Source organism: Gnatocerus cornutus, chromosome 5 (assembly GCF_029298725.1).
Source record: "Gnatocerus cornutus isolate USDA-ARS CGAHR chromosome 5, icGnaCorn1.1, whole genome shotgun sequence".
Taxonomy (NCBI): domain Eukaryota; kingdom Metazoa; phylum Arthropoda; class Insecta; order Coleoptera; family Tenebrionidae; genus Gnatocerus; species Gnatocerus cornutus.
In genome coordinates, this window is record NC_142237.1 from 19847793 (window position 1) to 19870371 (window position 22579).

Sequence of the window (22579 nt, forward strand, 5' to 3'; positions counted from 1 at the left end):
CGCATATTTCGCATCGTATAAATTTAAATTTTTACTGGATCAATAGAGGATTATCTTTTCCAAGAATCTGAAAATTGTATGTATATTAATGGAGGGCTTGCGGAATATCTGGAACAGTTTAATTTATATAGTTGCTAAAACAACTCCGAAATCATCAGGACCATATGGTCGACTTTAAAATGTTCACTGATCGGCCATAAGCACATGTTAATATTACAAATTGTCAAAAAATTGGCCAGCACATTTCGAATTAAATAAAAAGTACAGAGCCATTATTTAAAATTAAAGCTTCTCTCGTTTTTACTGCAACAATTTGGATGCGTCGCTCGTTGTTCCGTGGAAGCTCTTAATTATAATTACGATATACTATTTATAGCCTGCTCTGTGATTTTAAAATGAACGCTCTGTAGATTTAATTTGCTGTTAGAATTTCCCACGAGGAACTAAATATGTATTCGGCAAAAGAGCAAGGACAATATGCACCACAGTTGCAAAAAAAGCGCCTTGAACGCCTCTAATTCCAAGCAGCCAGGTAGTGTCTCTCCTAGCCATTTGTATCAATTTTACACAAGAAAAACCAATTAGTTTTCTCCACCTCCGCCAAGAACAAAGGGTTTTACGCAATCGCCGCTCGTTCTCAGAGTCTGAGTTTTTTCAATTTATAATACAAGTAACATGCAAGACTCGAACAAAACAACCCTGAACTATTATTGTTCGCTTTATGAGCACCTTGACAATGATACGGTCATTTCCAGGACAAAAACATGAAATTGAGCGACCTCGACACGTGACGCAAATCCTTGGAAATGTAACTCCTTTTTTCTTTCTATTGTGCGTAGGGCTGCAATGCCGAGCGTCAATCTTTTAATTGTAGGCTATCTTCACTCAAACAAATGTTATTTATTTATTTATACAAGGAACTATAAATACGGAGCCTCCATCACTATAAATTCCGACAATGTTCTCGATTCTTGTCACGCGATGTTTTCTCCTTTGAAGAGATGAACAAGCTTAGTGGCGGTTTTAGAGGACTTTGTAAATAAATTAGCACTTTATTTCAAGAGTTTTCGGTGAAATATTGCGCAATGATAAACAATCGTTGAGTCATGTATTCTCAGTGACGTCGCGAGATTTCGAGATTTGAATATTCATCCCTTTAAGCTGGGCTCTTTGCGACTTCACGCCTTCCCAATAATCCAAATTTCTCATCGGTATAGAAAGTTAGAAATCGATACCCACCACTGTAATGAAATAATAAGAAACTCGACCCGTTTCCAGGTCGGTAATTCGAATTTTTCATGCAAACTAATCCTGGGATTCTCGACAACTGTGGGTTATTGCAGGCTTGTACTATAACTCTGTAATTTGAAACTTTCTCGTGTACCAACTTAGCCTCCCCGACTTCCAATTCCGTTTTTACGCACGGTCATGAATAATAAACGTAATTTACATATTATCGAGTGCTATTAAAAGAAAATAAACACAGAAGAAACAATCGTCGGGGAGCGAAATCGACGACCCCAAAATCCGAAAAATTTGCCCGTTTGAACACATGCCGAGAAGAATGTTTAATTTAATGGTTTTCGTGGTAGTTGAGCAATAAATGTAGGCATATAATACCGGAGTAAGCACGTTTGGACTGGCGTTTTATTACCTTAGTTGGAATCGATAGAGAAGGAACTCATCGTTACATAATTCCCGGTTTTACGACCGAACTAATAAAATTAATTAAACAATTTCGATTTCGTTTTGTTTATACGTGAAGCGAGTTTTGATGGCTGCGGCCCTTTTTAGAAAACGATTAGAACGCTTTCGTAGTCAAATTCCGAATCAAAAATCATGTTTATCCAGTAAAAAAGTAGATATTAAATACTGAACGTTCCTCGACCACAGGGCGCCCGTCTTTGAATATTAATTTATAACCGAACCGAGATCAAGACCATTGTGCATACTAATAAGGCCGTTATTACGAAATCGGTTGGTACCATTTGTTAAGGGAAATTACGCCACACTCGCTTTTAAAAACAATTGACAATCGAACGAAGATTCTATTAGTGCAGCGTTGATTCGTAATGGAAAATTATCAAGTACAAAAAAATAATGAGGTAATAAAAAAATGAGCACATTTCCATTGTCTATTTTTGAGTGTAGCGAATTTTAAATTCAAATTTTTTCCAAGCACATAAACAAGGTGGTTACGTGAGAGCAACTATTGTGCAAAATGCTTTTCACGGAAGAAACCTCAACGTCATTCATACGCAATCCGAAAACCACGAAAGAATTCGTCGCTGAAGCGGAAAATCTCGAAAACAAGGCCACGTGGGTAAAAGACCTTTAAAAATGGTTTCGCGAAGGAAATAGCACGTGTGCTAGTTTAGATGAGACTGTCAGGTGCCACAAACAGATGTTGGCACATTTACATACGCGTGTGTTGTATTTTTCTTCTAAAGGTCGTCGTGGACCTTTCATTCAAGAGATTTCAAACGTGGGATCAACGTCCCACCAACGACGTATTTTCTTTAATAACGAATCGATTCGCGGACGAGAGTCAAGTACACGTTGTTTGTATTTCTTCGTCGAGGTCAACGTTTTGGGCAACGGCCTAAGCTGGGCCCCTAATTTGGCCCCATTGCTAATTATTCGGCGAGTGCACACCTTGTGTCCACTGATTTGCGTCCGATGATCTTGGGTTTGTTGTTTGTTGTTGGGTTTCAATGCACCGTTAAAACTTTGATAGAAGTCGTGGCAAAATATTGTGTCGCGTTAAATAATTGATTCGGTACAATGCGGTAACCGGAAGGTTTTTCCACTTAATTAATCGCTGGGTTTTTGGGTTGTCTTGTATATTGCGTCGCTACAATTTCAGGTTCATTGTTCGCTTGAGGAAAGTGTAAGTTGAAGGTATGGGGGCGCTTCAAAACGACACATCAGGAAGTTGATTCTTTTTTTTAAATTCATTAATTCATTAAATCATGGTGGCAATAAACTTCCGCGAACCATCGTCCAAGAATAGCCCAACACTCCCACCGAGCTTCTTCTTCCAATTACCACGCTTTTACGTCTATAAATAGTTGGTCGCCGTTGGTACTGAAATCGTACGACCGAGTATATACGCCATTCTCTTCTTTTTCTTCTTCTTGGCACTTTGGACTCACAGCAGGTGTGCCTCGTTTACCGACTGAGAGATCACAAAAGGAGTGTCGTATGCTGTTGTGGTCTGTTGCCGTCTCTCCAGCACCTGTCGTTTATTCTGGATCGAAGTGTTGACTAGGAGGTAGAAGGGGATTAATTAAATTTCACGTTAATGGTCTAGCGTGGTATTTTTGATACATAATGGGAGTTGGCAATTGGCTTCCATGGAAGGTGTTCAATGTCCCACTTTTCACGATTATTATGGTGTCAGAAGAATTATTTATGTTCTGTGCGAAACCATCAACAGGGAATTTTTATTGCGGCCATAGGGGAAAACGCCGTGTAAATAATAATCATAAAGAATATTTTGTTTGGGTTTTGTAGGTTGAATAACAGTTGGGGTCTTTGGGATCTTCACGACTGCCAATTACGTCGCCATTTCGTACACCTGTTACGTATATTTATTACGATCGGTCCTAGAAGAAAAGTCTCCCTCAACTTTCGCTTAATTTATTTATAATATTTATCTACCCACTCGGAGCTCTCAGTGCTCGATTTTTGAGCTCTATATTCCCAGGCTTGGGGTAGCTGCCCGGAGAGCGTCGTCGTCTCTCCAGCCTCCTCCTCCTCCTCCTCCATCTCCCCACCGCGCCTCTTTCGACTTTATGAATTGTTTACCCCGTCCCAAAAATTGCCCCCCTTTTTCCAGGTGCATCTAGTAAGCGTGCGCACTCGTACTACGTCTCGTAGTATCGAAAATCGATTTACTCGTCTCGGCGCCGCCACGCGCATTGTTGTTATTGCGGCGTCTCGACGGCCTAATTCAAAACGGGTCACCGACTCGCCACGCCAGAAGATGCTTTTCGTTGGGATTTTTGTTAAACGTAAATAGAAGCCGAGGACCTCAAGGTTCTCTGTTTGCTTCGCTTTCGTGTGTGTTTTTTAGACTTGTCGTCTGGACGCTCCTGGAAGGGGGGTTGGCACTTCGCGCCGACTCCTCCAGGGAACGTCTGAAGCATAATTAAATTGTCCGGGATGAATCTCGAACCGACGAAATTGTGTTTTTTTTACTCGTCCGACGTCTTTTTTTCGGTTTTAGTTGGCATAATTTAATTTATTACAGTTTCAAAACGGGTATCAAGAGGACTCTCCAGTTCTACTTGAATCGGCGTAATGTAGTGTGTAAAGAAAGGAATGGAAATTTACGCGAAGAGAGATTAAAGGGGAAAATCGTCTTCGTTTAGCGGTTTGTTTGCTTTGATCGTGGGATGAAACCGAATGTAATGTTTTGGCGAATGGAGAATTAGTGGTCGGATGAGAATGGAGGTCTTGGGAGTTATGGATTATTAAATCTTCAGCTTTGGGCGTGTAGATGGCGAGGTTATTGATGTAGAAGTTAAGTGGTCACTTGTCGAAAAGTTATGGCCGAGATCGATAAACGCAGAAAGTCATAAAGGGAAGATTTAATGTGACATTTCTTTGGGAATCCCATGTCCAAACGCACTTTACATTAAGTATAATAATTGTGAACCAAAGAATGGACGGAATTTCTTTATCCGGTGAAGATAACGTCATACCTTGGCAGCGTTCTGTTATTCAAACGTGGCTATTTGGAACGCCATTACGAAAATTCTTCAATGATTCAAAATAAGGTTGAAACTGTTTGGTTTCGTACCATCATGATTTTCAGTCTGGGAATTTGATCAAGAGAACTTTTTTTCCCACCGTGTATATCTGGCATGTTTACAATCTTGTAGCGAACTGTCGACGCAAAGACATAAAACGAGGATAGAAGAAAGCGTTTTAAAGTTGGTAATTTCACAACAGTAAACTCCTTGCGGACAGCCATAAAGTCAAGAGTCAGTTTTACTAAGTTATACTATATTATACAAAGTCTAGAAGAGAGGTGTCAACGCTTTACTTAACCTCAGTTATGTCGTTTTGAATAGACCTGTCACCCCTTTTTTTCTTTTGATGAGACTGCAATCTGGAGATTTCCAAAGCAACAAAAGGCACATTTCCACCTCATTAGTAGAAACCAAAGAGACAAAAACCGAATGGAAAGCGCCAAACAAAGGGTATTTTTCCAGTTTTTTTTAATCTGTTCCATTTCTCACAACAATAAGACTCCTCGGTAATAATAATTCATCGTTTCCTACGCAAGCTCATAAATATTTATTTCCCTCAACAAAACGAATTTCTCTAAGCGCGAGATTCTCATAAACAATTAAGTAGGAATCGCTTCATTTCCGAAGCGTTTCGTTCTCGCGTGATTTATCACAGAAGTCGTCCGCCCGCAATAAAAGAGTTTGATGACGACCATAAAACCTACAATTTGGTTACACTGTAGTAAATCGAACGTTCCCCGCCCTGAAGATGGACCTGACGTTTCAAGAAAAGACACAACTTCATCGGATATAAGGTATCCGGATCAATATTTCGCCTCGGTCGAGAGCGCACGACTGAAGAAAATAAGCGAACGACGTTCGTATTGGTGTAGGTTATGGACAACACTCTGTATATTGTATGCTGAACATGACTTTTATTTCTTCTGACAAATTGTAAATTTTCACGCCCACGGGCGGAAAAATGCGCAAGCGTGCGGGCGAATTAGGACCCGGAGTATCTGGTACAAGCGATTTGTAATCGATATCGATAAAAATAAACGAAAATTATATGTTTTTTTGTGTTTTTGTTTTTGACAGGGGAAGATGGATTCCAGGTGCGTAAAAACCGCCAACTTTTGTTTATCTTCGGGTAAATATTTTGCTGGCGATCTATATTTAAGTCGATGGGAGAACGAGTGAGAGAGAGGAGTCTATTGTGTCTGTACTTTCCATTCATGTAAACACTGTGTTTATCAGGAATTTATTGAACCGTTAACGTGTAATTGTATCAATCGAGTTCCGCAATATTGTTGTTCTCCTTGTTATACTTTCCGTGAAATATTTGCGATACATATTTTGATAGTATCAGTAGTTAAAAATTCTCAGACGGTGAGTGTGACACGCAATTTTAGGGGTTGGTCACGTGGTGAAAAGTTTTTTCGTTGCAAAGTTGAAGGATTTCCAAGTTGAGAATTTGGTAAACAAGTCGTGACTAGAGTGAAGATTATAGAGGATTTGGTGGGTTTGTGACACGAATTTGACAATGGGGAAGGTAGAAAGTTGATTGACATTGTAACGATGTCAGCTCAGATGGTAGATAGAGGCGATTGCAAAGAATCGTGTCAAAACTGATGCCTCAATAAATAAAATTATTCATCGCTGAAAAACTGCGAGGGCTACCATCGTCTTCTCCTTGCGATTTCCTGCGATGCTTCTGTTATATTCCCCCTGTCTTTGATAATTTATGTAGAAAGTTGTATCATCAGAAATTCGTCTCTCGTATCAGTTATTCATCATAGAGACATCAAAGTTTGCTGCTCGCTATAATAATTTTTATCCTCAATTACTGCGACAGGATGTTGTGGAGGGAACTCGTAAGTGGAATGTCTAAACGGAAATTCATTCATGCCTTCAACTGCAAGAAAGAGAGGAAAAAAAGATTGTTATTGTGCGTGTCTAACCGTTACGGGCTTAATCGAGCAGGCCGTGTAATAATACGAAGAACATGTTTATTCATGTTGCTACTTTTTCGAATCAGTTTTGACATTGTGTTTTTGAGGATTCATCACTTGAAAGCATGGAACAATGCAACAAACAGGAAATTCCACCGTTTGTGTATAATAAACAAGGAGAATGAGCGTCATATGACGGATTGTTTTCAGATTTGGCGAGTCATGAGAGGCCTCTAAAGCCGCCCAATTTCTCCCCCTTATTTGCTATTGCATCATATAGTGCAGATTTTATCGAGAGCAACGAGGAGTTGCGAAGGTCGCCTAGAATTCATTCATGTACGACAAATTTATGTATTGGAAATTGGCACAAATGTCGTAGTTTGGCAGGTTGACATGCCCCAATTTTTGTTGAGAAAATTTCTCGACTAGGGCACATTGTTTGCTTTAGTAAAGTGTGTCGTTCTAATAAAATTGCACAACATTGCACTGTAAACACTTTGGTTAATAACAAAATCTGATCGAATCGCTTCTTGTGAAATTGTTGCATTAAACAATGTTGGGTGGGTCTGGTGGTCTTGTCGCGATTTACGAAACATGTAAAATTGAATCATTGCTGAAAAACAAGGCGAGGTTGCATCATACGCGATGGCTCATCCTCGAAATCGCGGAAAAACATCATAATAGCTTTCCGAGAAGAAAGCCGCCAAAAGAATTGAAATAGTTCAGTCCCATGATGAGGATATAAATTTAAGTACTTTCTACTTATGATTCATGTACTTTCGGTTTATTTATTGCACGAATAAATTTAAACATTTATTGCATCATTATTTTCTTCGTGGTACTGTTCATGACGCGAAGGTATATGGGTTTTACAACTCTGCTATTTTTGGGAGTTGGCGAGGATTGCAGATCGATTTGTGGGATCAAGTTTTTGTTTTAGTTGCCTCCAGAATCACATTCGGTGGTTTAAAAAACGAAAGAAAAATTGAAAAATCCATCTTAAGCTACCTTCTTAACATGTATAAAGATAGAATAGCTTTTTAACGCAAGTCTGTTCCTGAAAAACAAGCAAAACTTTGTCAAACGAAAATTTTCTCCGTGATTACAAAACGAAAAATTGGGGTGTCAGAAAGAGTCGTCAATAAAATCCAAGAACCGCATGTCGAAACCATATGGCGCTTGGCAAAAATATCAAATCGAGATCTCGTGTCGAGATAAATTCCGTCCGAGATTATGTAATTTTTGTAATAAAAGGGAGAAACTTCGTTCAATTAATTCGATCAAAATAAAAAATATCATTAACCATCTGCCACGTTAACAATGACTTGTGAATTAAGAGAAAGAGGAACATCTTCGAAAAGTTCTTCCGTTATCAGAATCCACATTTTATTAGCCCTCGTTTAGTAATTACCAGTTCATTTTGAAGCATTCCTTTCAAGCGCTCCCTTGTAATTAATTTCGAGCGAATTATTAATAAAGGTCAGGTGTTGCAACATAAAAGAACAAAATTAATTAGATTCGTGTTATTTTCGCGAAGGGTGAGCCTTATCGCGTTGCGAAAAAAAACACAACGCTCATGAACAAAGGTTTGTAACGGTCTACGCATATTCATTCATTCATCAACAGCATACTGGTTTCATACGTCAGCGGTGACCTCTTCAGTACACGCTAATCGCCTGGGAGAAAGAAAATCATCGTCGAAAGTTCGGGGAATTTGGCAATTCTAAAAAAAATGTACAATCACCACTTTGCTTCTGGAGGTTTTTCTTTTGCACCTTTCGAACCCACGCGTTGGAGGGCGGCAACCAATCGATCGCCTCTCTCCGAGTCATGTGATATTCGCGATACGTTCCTGTTCCCACAACCAATGCATCGGACGTTCGTCGAAATGAGATTAGTCTTCCTTCCAGGAATTTGTTTTCGTTTGGCGACCGCCGCCGATTAAGGTTTGGAGGGTCACTCCTCAGGGAAATACCGCAGGAAGAAAAAATGTGGTCTGAAACAGCGAATGCACTTTTAATGGCCAATTTTGAATGTCATTCGATCACGTCTAAAATGTTTCTCACGTTTTTGTTTTGCGAAACAATGGCCGATATCAGTTGTATCTTAATTGGGAGGAATTAAAATTGATTTATCTAAAAAAAATGGGTTGATTTTTATACGTATTTTGTCTTGTTTTCTGAGAATATGAAATGGTCATGAACAGCAGAAACCGCTTTTTTTGGCAGATTTCTAGGTTTTTTTTATTTTTTCGTTTCCTTTCTATTGCTGCTCCAAATTCTCTTCCGACGGTGAAATTCACAACACAGTCAGTTGTGGGCTAAAATCAGTGTCGTTCGTGACTGTGAAATGTTTTCAAGTTTTTTTTGGGTTGTTATTTCTCGAAAAATAAAAGGTACCCACATATTTTATCCGCGTCATTTTAATCACACGTGTCAACCAAAAAAAAAGATAAATACGAATTGATCGGTAAAAGGAAATTTATTAAAATTCCATCGAATTTTGTGCAATTAAATACCGATTTATCTGAATACAGGTAAAGCGTAATAAAACATTTGAAATTGTCACGTGTCACATCCATCATAACTCGCAAAAATTGTTAGGATGATGAAACGTCTTGATTCGTCATTGTCAGTTGTGTTTACGTTTTGTTGGAAGTTATTTATGACATTATTTCCTTCACGTGTTCGCTTCTTTAACTTTCTAATCCGAACTCATTCATAATAATATGAGTAAGAACGCCATAATTGGCAAAAACAGATAAATTAAAACGAGAACAGGTGTTAATGACATAATTGCATCATTTAGAATCGTTTGAATTTCTTCATGGTTGTTAATTTATGCAAACGTGCAATTTTATTAATCAATTCGTCGAAAATTCGTCGGATTCGTCGAAAAGAAATCCAGGCTTTGTTTTGCGATAGCCTTTGTTAACGTCATGGATAACGAAATTCTTTAGAAATTATTAAAACAACAGTCGTTGGTAATCTTAACAATAAAATTGAGCGAGGTGGAGTGGGAGGAAACAATAATGAGCTATTAAAAGAGTAAAACTCAAGGCACGGAGTGGTTATTCATTCAAAGAGAATAAAAAAAAATTGACATCTAACAGGTCTTACTTTTTACGAAAACGCAAAATAAAGAATAGCAGAGTCGCAGAATATAACTTATTGTCTTCAGGCTGCGACGGTAAACATCTGTTGAAATATATTTGCGAGATTTTTTTTTAATATAAACTGTCCTCATAACCGACTTATCGGCCTTTTATGCCACCACTTCTTATTGTTTTTCTATTAATAGTTCATTATCTATCGTATAAATACTAATCGGAGTTTTAAAAATTACATTTCGTAAGCACCGCATTGATAATGCCAGAGAAGATCTCAAGTTTGAATATCAAATTCAGTTGAGTTCTAGTGGTGTCATGTTGTGTCAAAAGTTCGCGAAATTTTGTACAAAATTTTGGTGAAATAATGGAAATGACGGTTACTGAAAATTTCAAAGAAGCCGCGATGTTCTCGAAGACGATAAAAAATTTTCGTAAGTCCACCGACAAAATTTATAATTTTCTTTAAGTTGGGGGGAGTTTATATCGAAACAATTGGAAATGACGGGGTAAAATTATAGACCCTCGTTCACACGTTTGTTGTCGTTAATGACCGATCATTTAACGCTGAATCGCTATCATTTTATCGAAGTATTTTTTCTGCGATAACCTCCAAAAAACTTATCATAATGACAGTGAAAATCGTAACATTTTTATCGATATGAGATGTCAAGTTGTAAAGTTCGGAAATTTACGTTGAGTGTTTTCCCCTTTCATTTTAAATCATCCTCTTCGAAAAACTAATAAAGTACGAATAACACAAGCGATTGCTTCTTCGTTGTCACAAATTACTCACAAACTTCGATCTTGTTTCAGTTTGGTGCCGATTCCCGAGGATGAAGTGTGTGTGTGCCGAAACGTCGGGTTACGAACGTCTCAACGACAATTTCCTCGATTATAACCAGCTCGTTTCAGAAGATAAGGACAATGCGACGAACGAGAAAGAGGTGAATTTGGGTGTAAAATGGATTTCGTATTTGATTTTGTGGATTTCAGGAGGAGATAATCTTTTACAACGATGATGGCAGCGTTCAAACTGTTCTTGTCGAAAGAAATCTGTGCGTCAACGATCTGTGCCAACTGTTGGCTGTCAAAAACCGAGTGTCCAAAAGTATTAATTGGAGTATCGTGGAGCATTGGCAGGAGTACGGTTTGGGTAAGTGAGAGTAAAGTCAATGCGTTCTTGATGTGTTGATGGGATCAAAAATTGAAATGTTTACCTCAACGGGTCGATTAATTGACTCCTTTAATTGCCACATTTAATTAATAAATTAATGAATTAAAATACAATGCCGAGTTGTTTGTCCATGGAAATCGTAACAATTATGCATAATTAATGAAAGAATCCGCTTAATTTCGAAATCATCCATGATGGACATGGAGAATTTTGTAAATCTTGCGTCAATTTCCGCTAGCACCAGGATGAACGTTAGTCAAAAATGACCCACGTTTTTGCCGAAATGACATGTAATAAGATCGAGTTGAACCAGCCATGAGCACGTTTTGTAAAATGAATGACTTATTCTGTAACGAATTTCCTGTTGTTAAATATCGAATTTAATTAACGGAGGTAACGCTGATTTTCATTCGCTAATGACGCCTTTTCCGTAAACAGTAAACATGGTCCCATAACAGTAAAATAATACCAAAAAGGAATGCCGATGAAGGAACCCACGCCACCCCCGTTTTACGTTTTCTCAATCGTTGCATGCAGCTGCCCCCGCCGCCCACACAGTGGAAGTACGCCACCACAATAGTTCGATTTCTCGTAATCGCGAAAGGGGATTTTTTCATGGCATATCTTTGGGAAGAAACATAGTGGTGCAACCCTCCCATATCCATTGTCCTGAGTATATAGTTCACCAAACGCTCTAGTGCGGTTATGGCTTTGACTTTTTAAATCGTTTAGTGGTTGGGTCTCATTTGCCTTGAAATGAACCCTAATAAATATTTTTACCCAGCTGGTCAGCCCTACAAATCGAAACAATGAAATTCCTCGAAGTAGCTAGCGCTTATCATTCTGATAGAGCAGTTATTTGAAAGTCTAGGTACAATTACAATTATTTTTAATCATATGAATACAGGAAAAAGTTTTTAAAATGATTCTTTTTCAATAAATCATCAACATTAATTTATATAAAGCGATGAATGATTATAAATTAACATTAATTTTTAAAACTATCTGATTTTAGACGTCTATTTATTGATTGCTATACTTAATAGAGCTGACTGATAACAATAATCAAGACACAACATTCAAAACACGTCTAGGAATTCTGGATTACCGTAAGTTTCAATGTTTTTTCGGCATATTTGATCTTTGACCCTCATAAACTGCAAAGAAAGGGCTAATGAGGGGATGAGATTTTCTTGGACAGTGGATAAAAATGGATGGTATAATCTGATTATCTCAGGTATATAAACTCACCAAGACGCCAAGTTTTTGGGACTTTCCAGTTTCTTTTATTATGTGGGTTTAAAAATAAAGTAAAAGGGCAAATGTGAGGGTGAAAATTTACTTTAGTGCTTACAATTTTGAAAAGAATCAGTTTCTAGTAAAATTCAGCTTCGTCAACGTGTGTCTTCCCTTTTTTCTGTATTTTTTTTGGTTCCTGAGTTTCGAGTTCGAATTTCAAACAGTCTTTCTCAAGACTAACAATAGCAGATCTTTATTTTCATAAAGGTATGTTTTATATAAAATTAGAACTACATTTATTATAATTAAAGAATCATTATGTGGAGACCTTGGAATCACAACGAATTTGATCTTCAAGAAAATGGCGACAACATGGAATTTATCGAAATCGTTGAGGTAGTTCAACCACAGGTTGAGATACGAATACCTTAAAAATAAATAAAACAGAATAATTGGCTATCTTGTTATAGTTTACGTGAGATAATAAGTTCATTCCACAAGTTCACCGTGTCAATCAATCGAGTTATAAGATAATTATTATAATTCTATTTGTAAGTTTCATACAATTGCACTTCAAGTCGTATTTTGAGGAATTTCATTGCTTCGATTTGTAAGACTGACCAGCTGGATAAAAATATTTATTACGGTTCATTTCAAGGCAGATAAGACCCAACCACTTGAGGGTTATTATGTTATTATGGGGGTTTGCGGTAAAGTGGCTGTAAACGATTTAAAAAGTCAAAGCCATAACCGCACTAGAGCGTTTGATGAACAGTACGTGTAATATCTTGTTCCGCCGAGGATGCACTCGCTCTCATGGTTTCAATTCTTGTTTATGCGAGAACCAGTCGTGGTAAACACGACCTACGTCAAAGCGACAAACAACTCTCTTATTTATTTCCGACCACCTAAAAATAAGAGTCGGATGGATTCAAAAGAAAGCGACGAAATATGTACATGGTGGAAATCCTCTGGGATCGTTTCTTGCGTGTTTGCGTGCAAACAAGAAAATGTTATTAGTTCCTTGGTGAACGACTCGTTCGCATAATCGTAACTTGTTTATTACGTTGAAAAGCTCATTAACCTCAACGAGAATTGAAAAGATGGCGGTGAATATGGCAGCAAACGTGATATCAGACTCGTCTTTGTGTGAAAATCGATTTGTCATGATTTCTTATTGGCGAATTGTGAAGTCGATGTGTCTTTTATTGGCAATCGTAATTGTGTGGTACTAAAATGGGAGCGATTGATTGGAACGACGGCGGTAGCTTACTTTACGAGACGCTGAAGAGTGACGTTTTCAACGAAATTTTCACGTTTCGATTTGCTTATTCTAGGTTTAAAAAATTGACAAACCTGTTGATTGACTCGGTACATTATTATTTATGCAAATTTCGACCGTTTTCTTACGCTCATGTTTCATATAATTATCTTATAAACGCATTCCACATAAGCAAATCTGTAGGAAATTTTCCAGGAATGTTCAAGCAAACACTAAAGACATACGTAGAAAGCGAAAATTGCAAATCGTTGTGATACTTGTGCATCAATTACCATTCTCAATGAAGTTGCAAAGCGGTTCTTGATTAGCATGTTGGAATCTTAAAAAATTCAACGCGACAATGATCTCCGAGTTAAAATGATTATGCAACAATGAAAAACAGAGCGTCACGGGGTTGTATGTAAAACCTCTTTTTATTATTTAAAGGGTGACGTTGATAAAAATGAACGAGTGGAGTGTCGCTTTCGCCAATTATGCATTAATGATGTGTTTTCATCCCCTAAGTGGGCGGCGCACGTCGATCGAACTCCACGTGAAGACGTCAATTTTTTCGACTTTTCCAGCCTTGACCTCTCATCTTCTTGAGTTGTGACGTCACAACGAAAACAATTCGTTGTTCGTTCCTGTGCGGCTCTGAAGCCCCATTTCTGCGTAGGACGTCCTTTGTCGCCCTGACACTGACATTCATTGTCTCTTAACCTTTGTGCTTTCGTCCATTTATCGGCATCCAATTAACCGAAAATGAGTTCAGCGCTGAAAAATAACAGGACGTGTTTTCGGTTGTTTTGTTGTTTGTTTTTTGTTTTGGTCGCGTTTATCTACCCTTTGCACCTTTTTGTTTTCAACGACACCACACGTTGTTTGTTTATTTGGCGTAATCATTGACACGTCAGATAAGAAATTTTAGTCCATAATGTTATTTTTCTACTCGACGTAAATATTGTATTTTCAATTCAATGTTGCTTGGCATTTTCTACTTTGTAAACACCTGCTGATGTGCACATGTACGAAAATTTCGTTCTCTCACGTGTTATGCGGCTATTTGTGTTCAAGGACTCGGAAGCTGCATTATTAATCGGTTTTTCTCTCAGCGAAAAAGCACATTAGACCCGTTTCTTTCCGTTATGATGTATGTTATTATGGTGTCGAGGATATTACTTCTCGTTCTTTTATGTTGATGCGATCCTACACGTTTTATTGTCGCCGCAATAAAGATCCAATCATCAATCGTTAAAACGATGAGAAAATTTCAAAAACGAAACGATTCCCGGTTAATTAGCGTCTTCATGGATGTCTTCATGCGATCGTTCCTTCGGACAATTTCCTGTGGGAATGGGAGGATGTTGAGTTGATTACCAGTGTTTTACATGATGAAAAAATAATTGTTATTTATGATGGGTAATAACTAATGACACTTGAAAATGGTGGAAAAAACAACAGCTGCTGTCATCGATGTCATGATTCGGTTATTACCGGAAACAAGTATCTGATAAAACTGAAGAATTACTGCGACAATAGGAATCGGAACAAATTCAGTTATTCTCATTTTCGTTGCTTAACGTATTAATCTTTTTTCCTGTTTTATGGTTTTTTCCAGTTTTCCACTAAATGAGTATAACGAGGCGATTTTTCTTCATCAAAATTCGATTTTTCACCACGACGTCAAAATTCCGGAATTTTCCGGTAGAACAAGCTGTTTACCGTGATTGTATCAATACAAAATTCATGTCGGTGGAATAAACAAAAAAATAACACCGCGTGAACAAACAATGCCTAGATGGAACACAATGAAAAGAGTACAACTGTAACGAGTATAAAAAAGAAAATCCGAAACGGATCCTGAAATATGGTTTAAAGTGATGTTTATCCTTATGAATGGTCCACTCTTACTTTAGCTCCTTTTATATCCTGTTGGGCAATAAAAGGAGTATCATGAGTTCATTCACAGCGAGTCTTTTTGTAGATTCCGTTCTCGTGGTTTGATAAATAAAATTGCTACTTTTCTTGCTTAATTTTTTCTCCAGATAGTGTTATCTAAGATTTTTTTTAATCTCGGAAAAATCCGATGGTATTTATAAACATGTTTGTTTACTGTTTTGTATTTTTGGCAAATGTTCTGTTTAATTAACAGTCTTTCCACCGCGGGGGCGAAAGTACACTTTTAATCCAGTTTTGAACACAAAATATTCCGCGAATTTACATTCTAACGCGTGCTACATTACGCAACGGCAAGATTTCATAAAAATAAACTTTTGCGATGGGACAAACTTTTAATAAATATTTGTGAGAAAGTTAGCGTCCGGTTTTCATTTCTTCGAAGGTCGATGGATAATTGATTCTGAAGATGCAACCCTCTGAAAAACAAAATCCAGCAAATAAATAATTTACTTGGGATGCTTCCATAAATCGCCGCCTATTCGCACAAAGAAAACATCTTTTTCCGTTTTGTTCCTTTTTAATCTTCACATAAAAGTGCCAACTCGCATTTTTCCATCTCTGGTCAATCAAGTGTCATAAATCGTCCAAGACGGACGGTAAAATCCCTTTTTCCGCACATCGGAGTGTTTTTTTTACGAGGGGAGCCAATAATTGACAGGTCAGCATGCAATATCGGCGTTTTTATTGCATTTTATTTATAGCGGAAGATCATAAAGCGAAGCGCGCCGCAGATAAAAAGAGGAACATTTTGCTTTTACGAAAACAAGACCGTAAAATTTGTGTGTTTCGTTAATATGTGGAATGAATTGAGTTGTTGGATCCCCGAGACGTGGCAGACGGCAACGTTTCAAGTTTCCAATGTTTTAAATCTGGCATCAGCTCTCCGGCAATCTGCTGCGAGTGTCTTTTGGGTCGAATTACGCATTACTAAAATTGTTATGACTGGAGTGAAGCGTCTGAGCTGTCGCGTGTATCGAGTTGCAAATGTTTCGTTTTGTTTTTCTCGCTCCAGATTCGCGAAAATCTTTTTTCATTTCGTGTGTTATTTACGAACTAATTGCAGCTAGTTGTCATCGAGGTCGTATTTTTAGTTTTGAAAACTCAAAATATACACTTTGAATAACAAAGTAGCGATTTCGGGACTTGTTATCTAATGTTTGGAAGTTGTCATGGAAGACTGCTCACATTTGCGTGATGCAGTCATTACAAAATATGTACTACCATTAACTTTACACATTGCTAATAAAATGCTCTTGCACTTTATGCATACAAATGGCAGTTATAAATATGAAATTGATGATTACAGCGTACAGCTACTGCTTTGTAATCGAATCATGTTTGCTTTTCTGTGCTTTCGGTGACTTTTGATGTCGGTTAAGAAGGTCGGAATGAGTCGCTTATTTCTCCAATTTTGCTCAAATAAATCAAACCGGTTTCTTCTTTTATTTTGTTGTTGTCGCTCTTCATTATCTGAAGGTCGATTTTTATTGTATTTGTCATCGTACAAGTGGAGCGTCTTATTTTTCACATTTCGTAATGTTTACCAAAACATTTATGAGATTATTTTATGAAATTTGCCATGGAAATGTGCCAATGTGCTCCCAATATTGTAATTCCCTTTTGATGTGTTTTACTACTTACGCCCATTCGTTTCCTTCGACATCTTCTAATTGCTCGTTATTAGAGGCATTGAATTGACCTTTCGTCCACGTTCACACATGCACGTACTACCAACCTAATAAAACAAATATCGATTGCCCTGATGACCTATTTCGTGCGTCGCGTCCGACCTTTCACGGGTTCAGTCCAAAAAACGGCCTTATCAGGTCAATAATGACACCTGTTACGTCACGACGGTCCATCAGCCCGCGCTCCCGATGGCGACGTTTCCAGATTGCACGTCGTTCAAAGTGAGAGTCCATTACGTTTTATTGGGCAATTGGGGTTAGTCGACGGGGTTGCTTAATCGTACCGCTGCTCTGCGGTGATTAGACGGTAAATTTCGACATGCCTAGGGACACTTGGGGTTTTGCGAGTAGTAAAGACCGTTCAAAAGTATCCATCATTCTTTCGGGAGGAATTATTGTCATACTGGTGACTTTGTTGGCCAAAAAGCGAGCGTAACAAGCTGTTTTCTCATACAACATAAATATCATTGTTTACATTTTTTAACTTCTTGTGTTCCAGAGCGGTTCCTAGAGGACCACGAGTACGTCCTGTCCGCCTGTCGCGATATGAGAGGATACTCCCGCCACGCCCAATTCCGCTACGTGTTCCGAAAAGACTACAGGAAATACGAGTTCTTCCACAATCCTCAAGTAAGTATTGACGACATCAAGTCGAGTGGGTCTCCAATCGAATTGTTTTTTGTTTGTTCGTTTCGGTTAATTGCAAGATACCGAAAAAATTTGGCGTTACAAGTGTTGATTTATCGAATTGGGTAAACAGATGTTATCTGCAAGGATGTCCAATCGGTTTTTGGGGGTGCTCTTTCCGAAGAGGGTTAATTTTGTGGTTGATGGACGATAAGAGTCGCCGACTAAATTTCGGATGCAGAATTTGTAATTGGAAAGTAAAAACAAAACTGGAATCATACGATTGAATTCTGGAACCTTTTGAACCATCGGGGAATCGAAAATTGGTGGAAAACGGTTTTCATGGTATCCATCTATGCAACACAAAATACACGCGTTTGAAACTAGCGCTCCTCCGCCATCTATTGGTGTGCAGGCGGACGCAAACCGAATTGAACGCTCTTAAACTGCGTCCACGGTTTGTTCAACTACCGTCCACCAGAGGGTGCCATGAATTTTAAATCCTTCGCTTATGAAATGAGATTTTTATCAATGAAATTTACATTAGTTTTGATATTTATGGCAGTTATTTATGTCTTTACCGTTGAAAAAGCAATTAAGACAGAACCGGAATTTTAATGAAACTGAAAAAGCATGCACTAATGTATCAGTTTTTTTTTGTTAAATAAAACGTTTTATGTTAATTGTGCCTCACAAAAAAATGGCACAAACACGTCCTTCCCGCTTCGTTGAAAATCCCGCTCGTTTATCATATTTTTTGCTTTGTAAAGTGTTGAGGGAATTAATAAATGCGTGTTTTCGCGAATACACAGGAGCACAGCGTCCGGACTCAATTTCGTTATTGTGAAGATGAGTAATGTTATCCCGGCACGAAACGTCGGTGCCATTATTTAATAAATTCGGTCACAATATGTATGCGATCCTGACAGAGAGGATGCAATAAATAACGATTTCATGGCTCCCGACTTCCATTACATTTACATGATTACGATGCTTATATTCGTGAATTATTGACGTTTTTCTTGTTTTTCATGTCAGCAGTTCTTTCCTTCCGATATGCTAAATCTGACCAAAGAAGACCTGCCGCATCTGACGAACCTCAACGAAGCCTACCTCCAGGTGAGCAGTCAAAAAGGACGATTTTAGTTTAGCATATGAAACAGCACAAATCACATGTTGCTGTTGCCAAGTCTTTAAAAACGTTAGGTCAGTGACAGAACGCGTGACGAGAAAGTGGCATTTCCTTGAATTGACACTTAACTAGTTTTTAAAAAGCGTTTCGCCGCCGACCTAACCTGAGGTCCATCCATCACGATGGTAATTAACCTCCTCCAAAAAAAAAGAAACGTTAGATCGAATTAATTATGCAGTATTGTTCGAGAATATGGGAAAACAAGTTGTTGGGTCGTTTCGTGTTGGAGCGAAACAATAGATTTTGGCTGCTTTATTTCGATAAGATCCAGGAAAAGTAAAACTCTTCAAAAACTAGGTATCTAGTTAAAAAAAATGCAATGACTTCATTCACTATGGTACCATGGTACTTATTTATCCAAATTGTATAGCAACATTTCTATTTGTTGATCGTGTTTACACACTGTTTTTGAAGTGAATGATAATGATACCTATAAGATGTAAACATAAAATATCTATCCCGTCGATTTTGTCCATTGAACAAACTATTCTGGATCAACCCTTGAAATCAGTTTTCTTTGGCTCGAGTTTTATAGTTTGTTGTAGTCATTTGATTTCGAGGTTGTTGCGTCTCTCGATAGTTCAAGGCTTTTGCCAGTCACCAGGAAGAGAAAAACGTTCACATCAGGAAGTTCTTGTGATATATATTATCATTGTTTAGAAGAATTATGCGAAACGATTCAATGACATTTCATTTAGACTTGGACGAGAAGAAATTGAGTCGTATTAAATAAATAAGATGTCAACTGGCAAGGAAGTTATTAAATTTTTACACTGTTTTAGCTTCTCTAGTCAGCGCATTTGTTAACATAAATCTTTTTCGCGTCGTGATAAATCTGTCTGCTGTGGATAAATGCAAATGGGAAGTGATTTTAATATAAAACGTAGAGGGTATTTATTTCAAAACCAATTTGTGGATGAAGACTAGATACATTGTACAATTCGTATTGCAGCAAAAGTAACAGAAAAGAAGGAGAATACATAATTCCTATAACGGAACTTGTGTAGGTTTTATACAGCATAAAATGAATGAAAAGTAAGAATGAATGAAAAACTAGCATTTGCTAATTATATTGATTGGAATATCATAATTCCTAAGTATTAATAATTGCTGTAAAATACCCAACATTCAGACAAAGGTTAATTAAGTTGGTCGTTTTTAAGCATAGATTTCCTGTAATTTTTTAATAGAATAATTGAAAACGGTGCTAAAAACCCAACTTATAATTTATTATAATAGACTTACAGTGGGTAACAACTAATTGTTTTGATGATTGCAAACCAATTACCCTTCTGTGCTCTTTGCGATAATGAATAATGTACGTTATTATTTCAGCTATCTAATAATACAGAATTACCAATTTAAACATGTTCTTTGTTCATATCATAATCACACTTAACATTGTAACAGTTTATTGTTAATTTAATCAATTTTCGCTTTTCTACAATTTCGGTTTTGCAAGAATTCGTGGTAAAAGTAACGCGCTTTGAAAATGAAAGAAGAGTTCGTCGAACCCGACCCATGATGTAGCAATACATTACGCACTCTCCTTATCCCGTGATATAATGCAATTAGCATAATCAAAAGCAAAATGTGGCCAATACCAAGAACCCACACCTACAAAAGAGAGTCGAACTATATAATTTTCCGTACTGTTGAACGCCTAATTTCTTTTTTTATGAGCTCTTGCGCCTATCGAAAATTTAACACTGCAAACAACAACTGTAATAATTCGTGTCAGTGGAGCGTGAAGAAGAACCCAAAGTCGCCGATAAGAAAGGGACGAACCCGACTCATCGCCGAAACACGTTCATCAAATCAACTTATCACTGCGACTGCTTTTTGAAGGGGGCTACACCTCCAGAAAGTTTTTCAATGGACAAACTTTTCTTGCATGTTATGCGTTCTGACCTGATTACGGTCGGATGCGGCGTGAAAAGAGCCCCCGCTGATTTTCATCAGTCCGGAACTGAGGCGACCAATCAAATCACCAAATCTGATTTCGGGGATTTTTTGCGATTTTCGTGAAATCACCAAATCGAATTCGGGCTTCCGTCGTGTTGATTGGAACGGTCAGAGACAGGAACGGACTGGAAAGGAAAAAAACTCGGGGGAAGAAAATCGCATTAGTTTTTTTTTTCGTCCCGGTGATAAGTATGTTAAGTTTATGTTACATTTGTTAGATTTTTATGCAAATGGTTGTTGGAAAATCTTGACCGGTAATGGACGATTTTACATTTTCAAGACCTTATCGTGTTTTTTTTATCATTTGTTATGGGCTGGTGGTCAGTTCGCCATTGAAATTTTTTCCTCTAAGCTGAAATTCTTGCGAGTACATGGCAGCAAGAGTTAACGCACAGCGAATACACAAATCGTGAGTCAACTATGCAAATCTTTTCACTTTTTATCATTTAATTACACACTCGATCACCACAAATTATTCACATTTATTTATAGTCGATTTACCCGAACAAATGCAAATGGTTTTTGTTATGAAACGAACGGTTTAATTAATTCTAAACGGCTTCCAATGATAAAAAATCCCTTCAGTTGATTTATAATGACTATCATTACGATACCGCAAGAATTTTCCAACGGTATGCAGGCATTTTTTTATTTTTCCAGAATCTCGTGTTGCAAGAAGGCAAATTTCCCGTGGTGTTTTCGCAAGTTTGGATAAAAGACCATCAGAAACAGGCTTGGGGTAAAGCGTTCCTGCTGCTCCGGGAGAAGAAGATTTTCCTCTCTTACAAGATCCAAGTTTTGGCCAAGTTCCTTCGAGCCGCCAAAAGCAGGGAAACTTCGGTGAGTAGAAGAAAATTCTTTTCAAATGTTAAACGTACAATAGCAGCACCTGTTTCTAAGTGCTTTAGATCGTCGGACAAGGCCAAGACAATGAGTAATACAGTTGTGCTGCATTATCGTGCCTTCAAAAACCCATAATTCTTTTCTCTTGTAACGATTTTTTTCGTGTGTCGTAATTTCGTTCAAGGTTTTTACGGTTCAATTATTATTTCATTTGTTATAATCACTAATGTGGTTTCTGGGTGCTGAGTATATGAAACTTTGTTTAAATGAAATGCTAATAGTAATTTCGTGAGGACGAGTCACGCTCCGTCGATTCCAGAGACAATTTAATTTAACACTTTGATTGGCTTCGTGGTTAAAAAGGGATGATTTTATGCTCATTTTTGGATTTGGGTGGATGTTATATTGCGAATCGACGACGGTAACGAGGTCTTTACGCAAAAGTGAAATTTGTCGGTCGCCGGACTGTGTCTCCTGGTGCTTTGTGCCAACTTGACGTTCTTTAATTAATGCAGTCAAGTGAGTGCATCGTTGCAACGACAAGTAGACAAATCGGCGTAATTATCAAAATTGCACGGTATTATTTAATGACTATTTCACATGCGATTTTGTAATTTTGCGAAATTAACAAACTGCACGGGAAACTTTCAATTACACCAAAATTTAAAATCTCGGGTAACTAATTAAATGCCTCAAGGGAACGCTTAGGTAACTGGAAACACAAACGTGTCAACCCTCTTTGTTATGTAAAAAATTTCGTTTTTTAGAGGCTCAGCTTTCGTGTACATTGTTTTAATTAAATGGAATCTTTGTTCTCTGTTTCTTAAACTT

The 22579-nt window shown here is 37.8% G+C and overlaps 1 protein-coding gene across 4 annotated transcripts in view; it reads left to right on the forward strand.

The window, feature by feature from the left end:
• LOC148175565 (growth factor receptor-bound protein 14-like) overlaps positions 1-22579 on the forward strand; it is a 55579-nt gene that overhangs the window by 1022 nt on the left and 31978 nt on the right. The window contains exons 1-6 of one of the 4 annotated variants that reach the window (XM_088035453.1): positions 10090-10231; positions 10614-10744; positions 10794-10953; positions 17621-17751; positions 18790-18867; positions 21566-21745. In XM_088035453.1, coding sequence (XP_087891579.1) covers positions 10165-10231; positions 10614-10744; positions 10794-10953; positions 17621-17751; positions 18790-18867; positions 21566-21745 — 747 coding nt within the window. In that variant the 5' untranslated portion in view covers positions 10090-10164. Of the gene's footprint in view, positions 1-10089; positions 10232-10528; positions 10546-10613; positions 10745-10793; positions 10954-17620; positions 17752-18786; positions 18868-21565; positions 21746-22579 lie in introns of those variants that run through there. The other 3 variants (XM_088035452.1, XM_088035455.1, XM_088035454.1) reach the window with 3 other exon arrangements.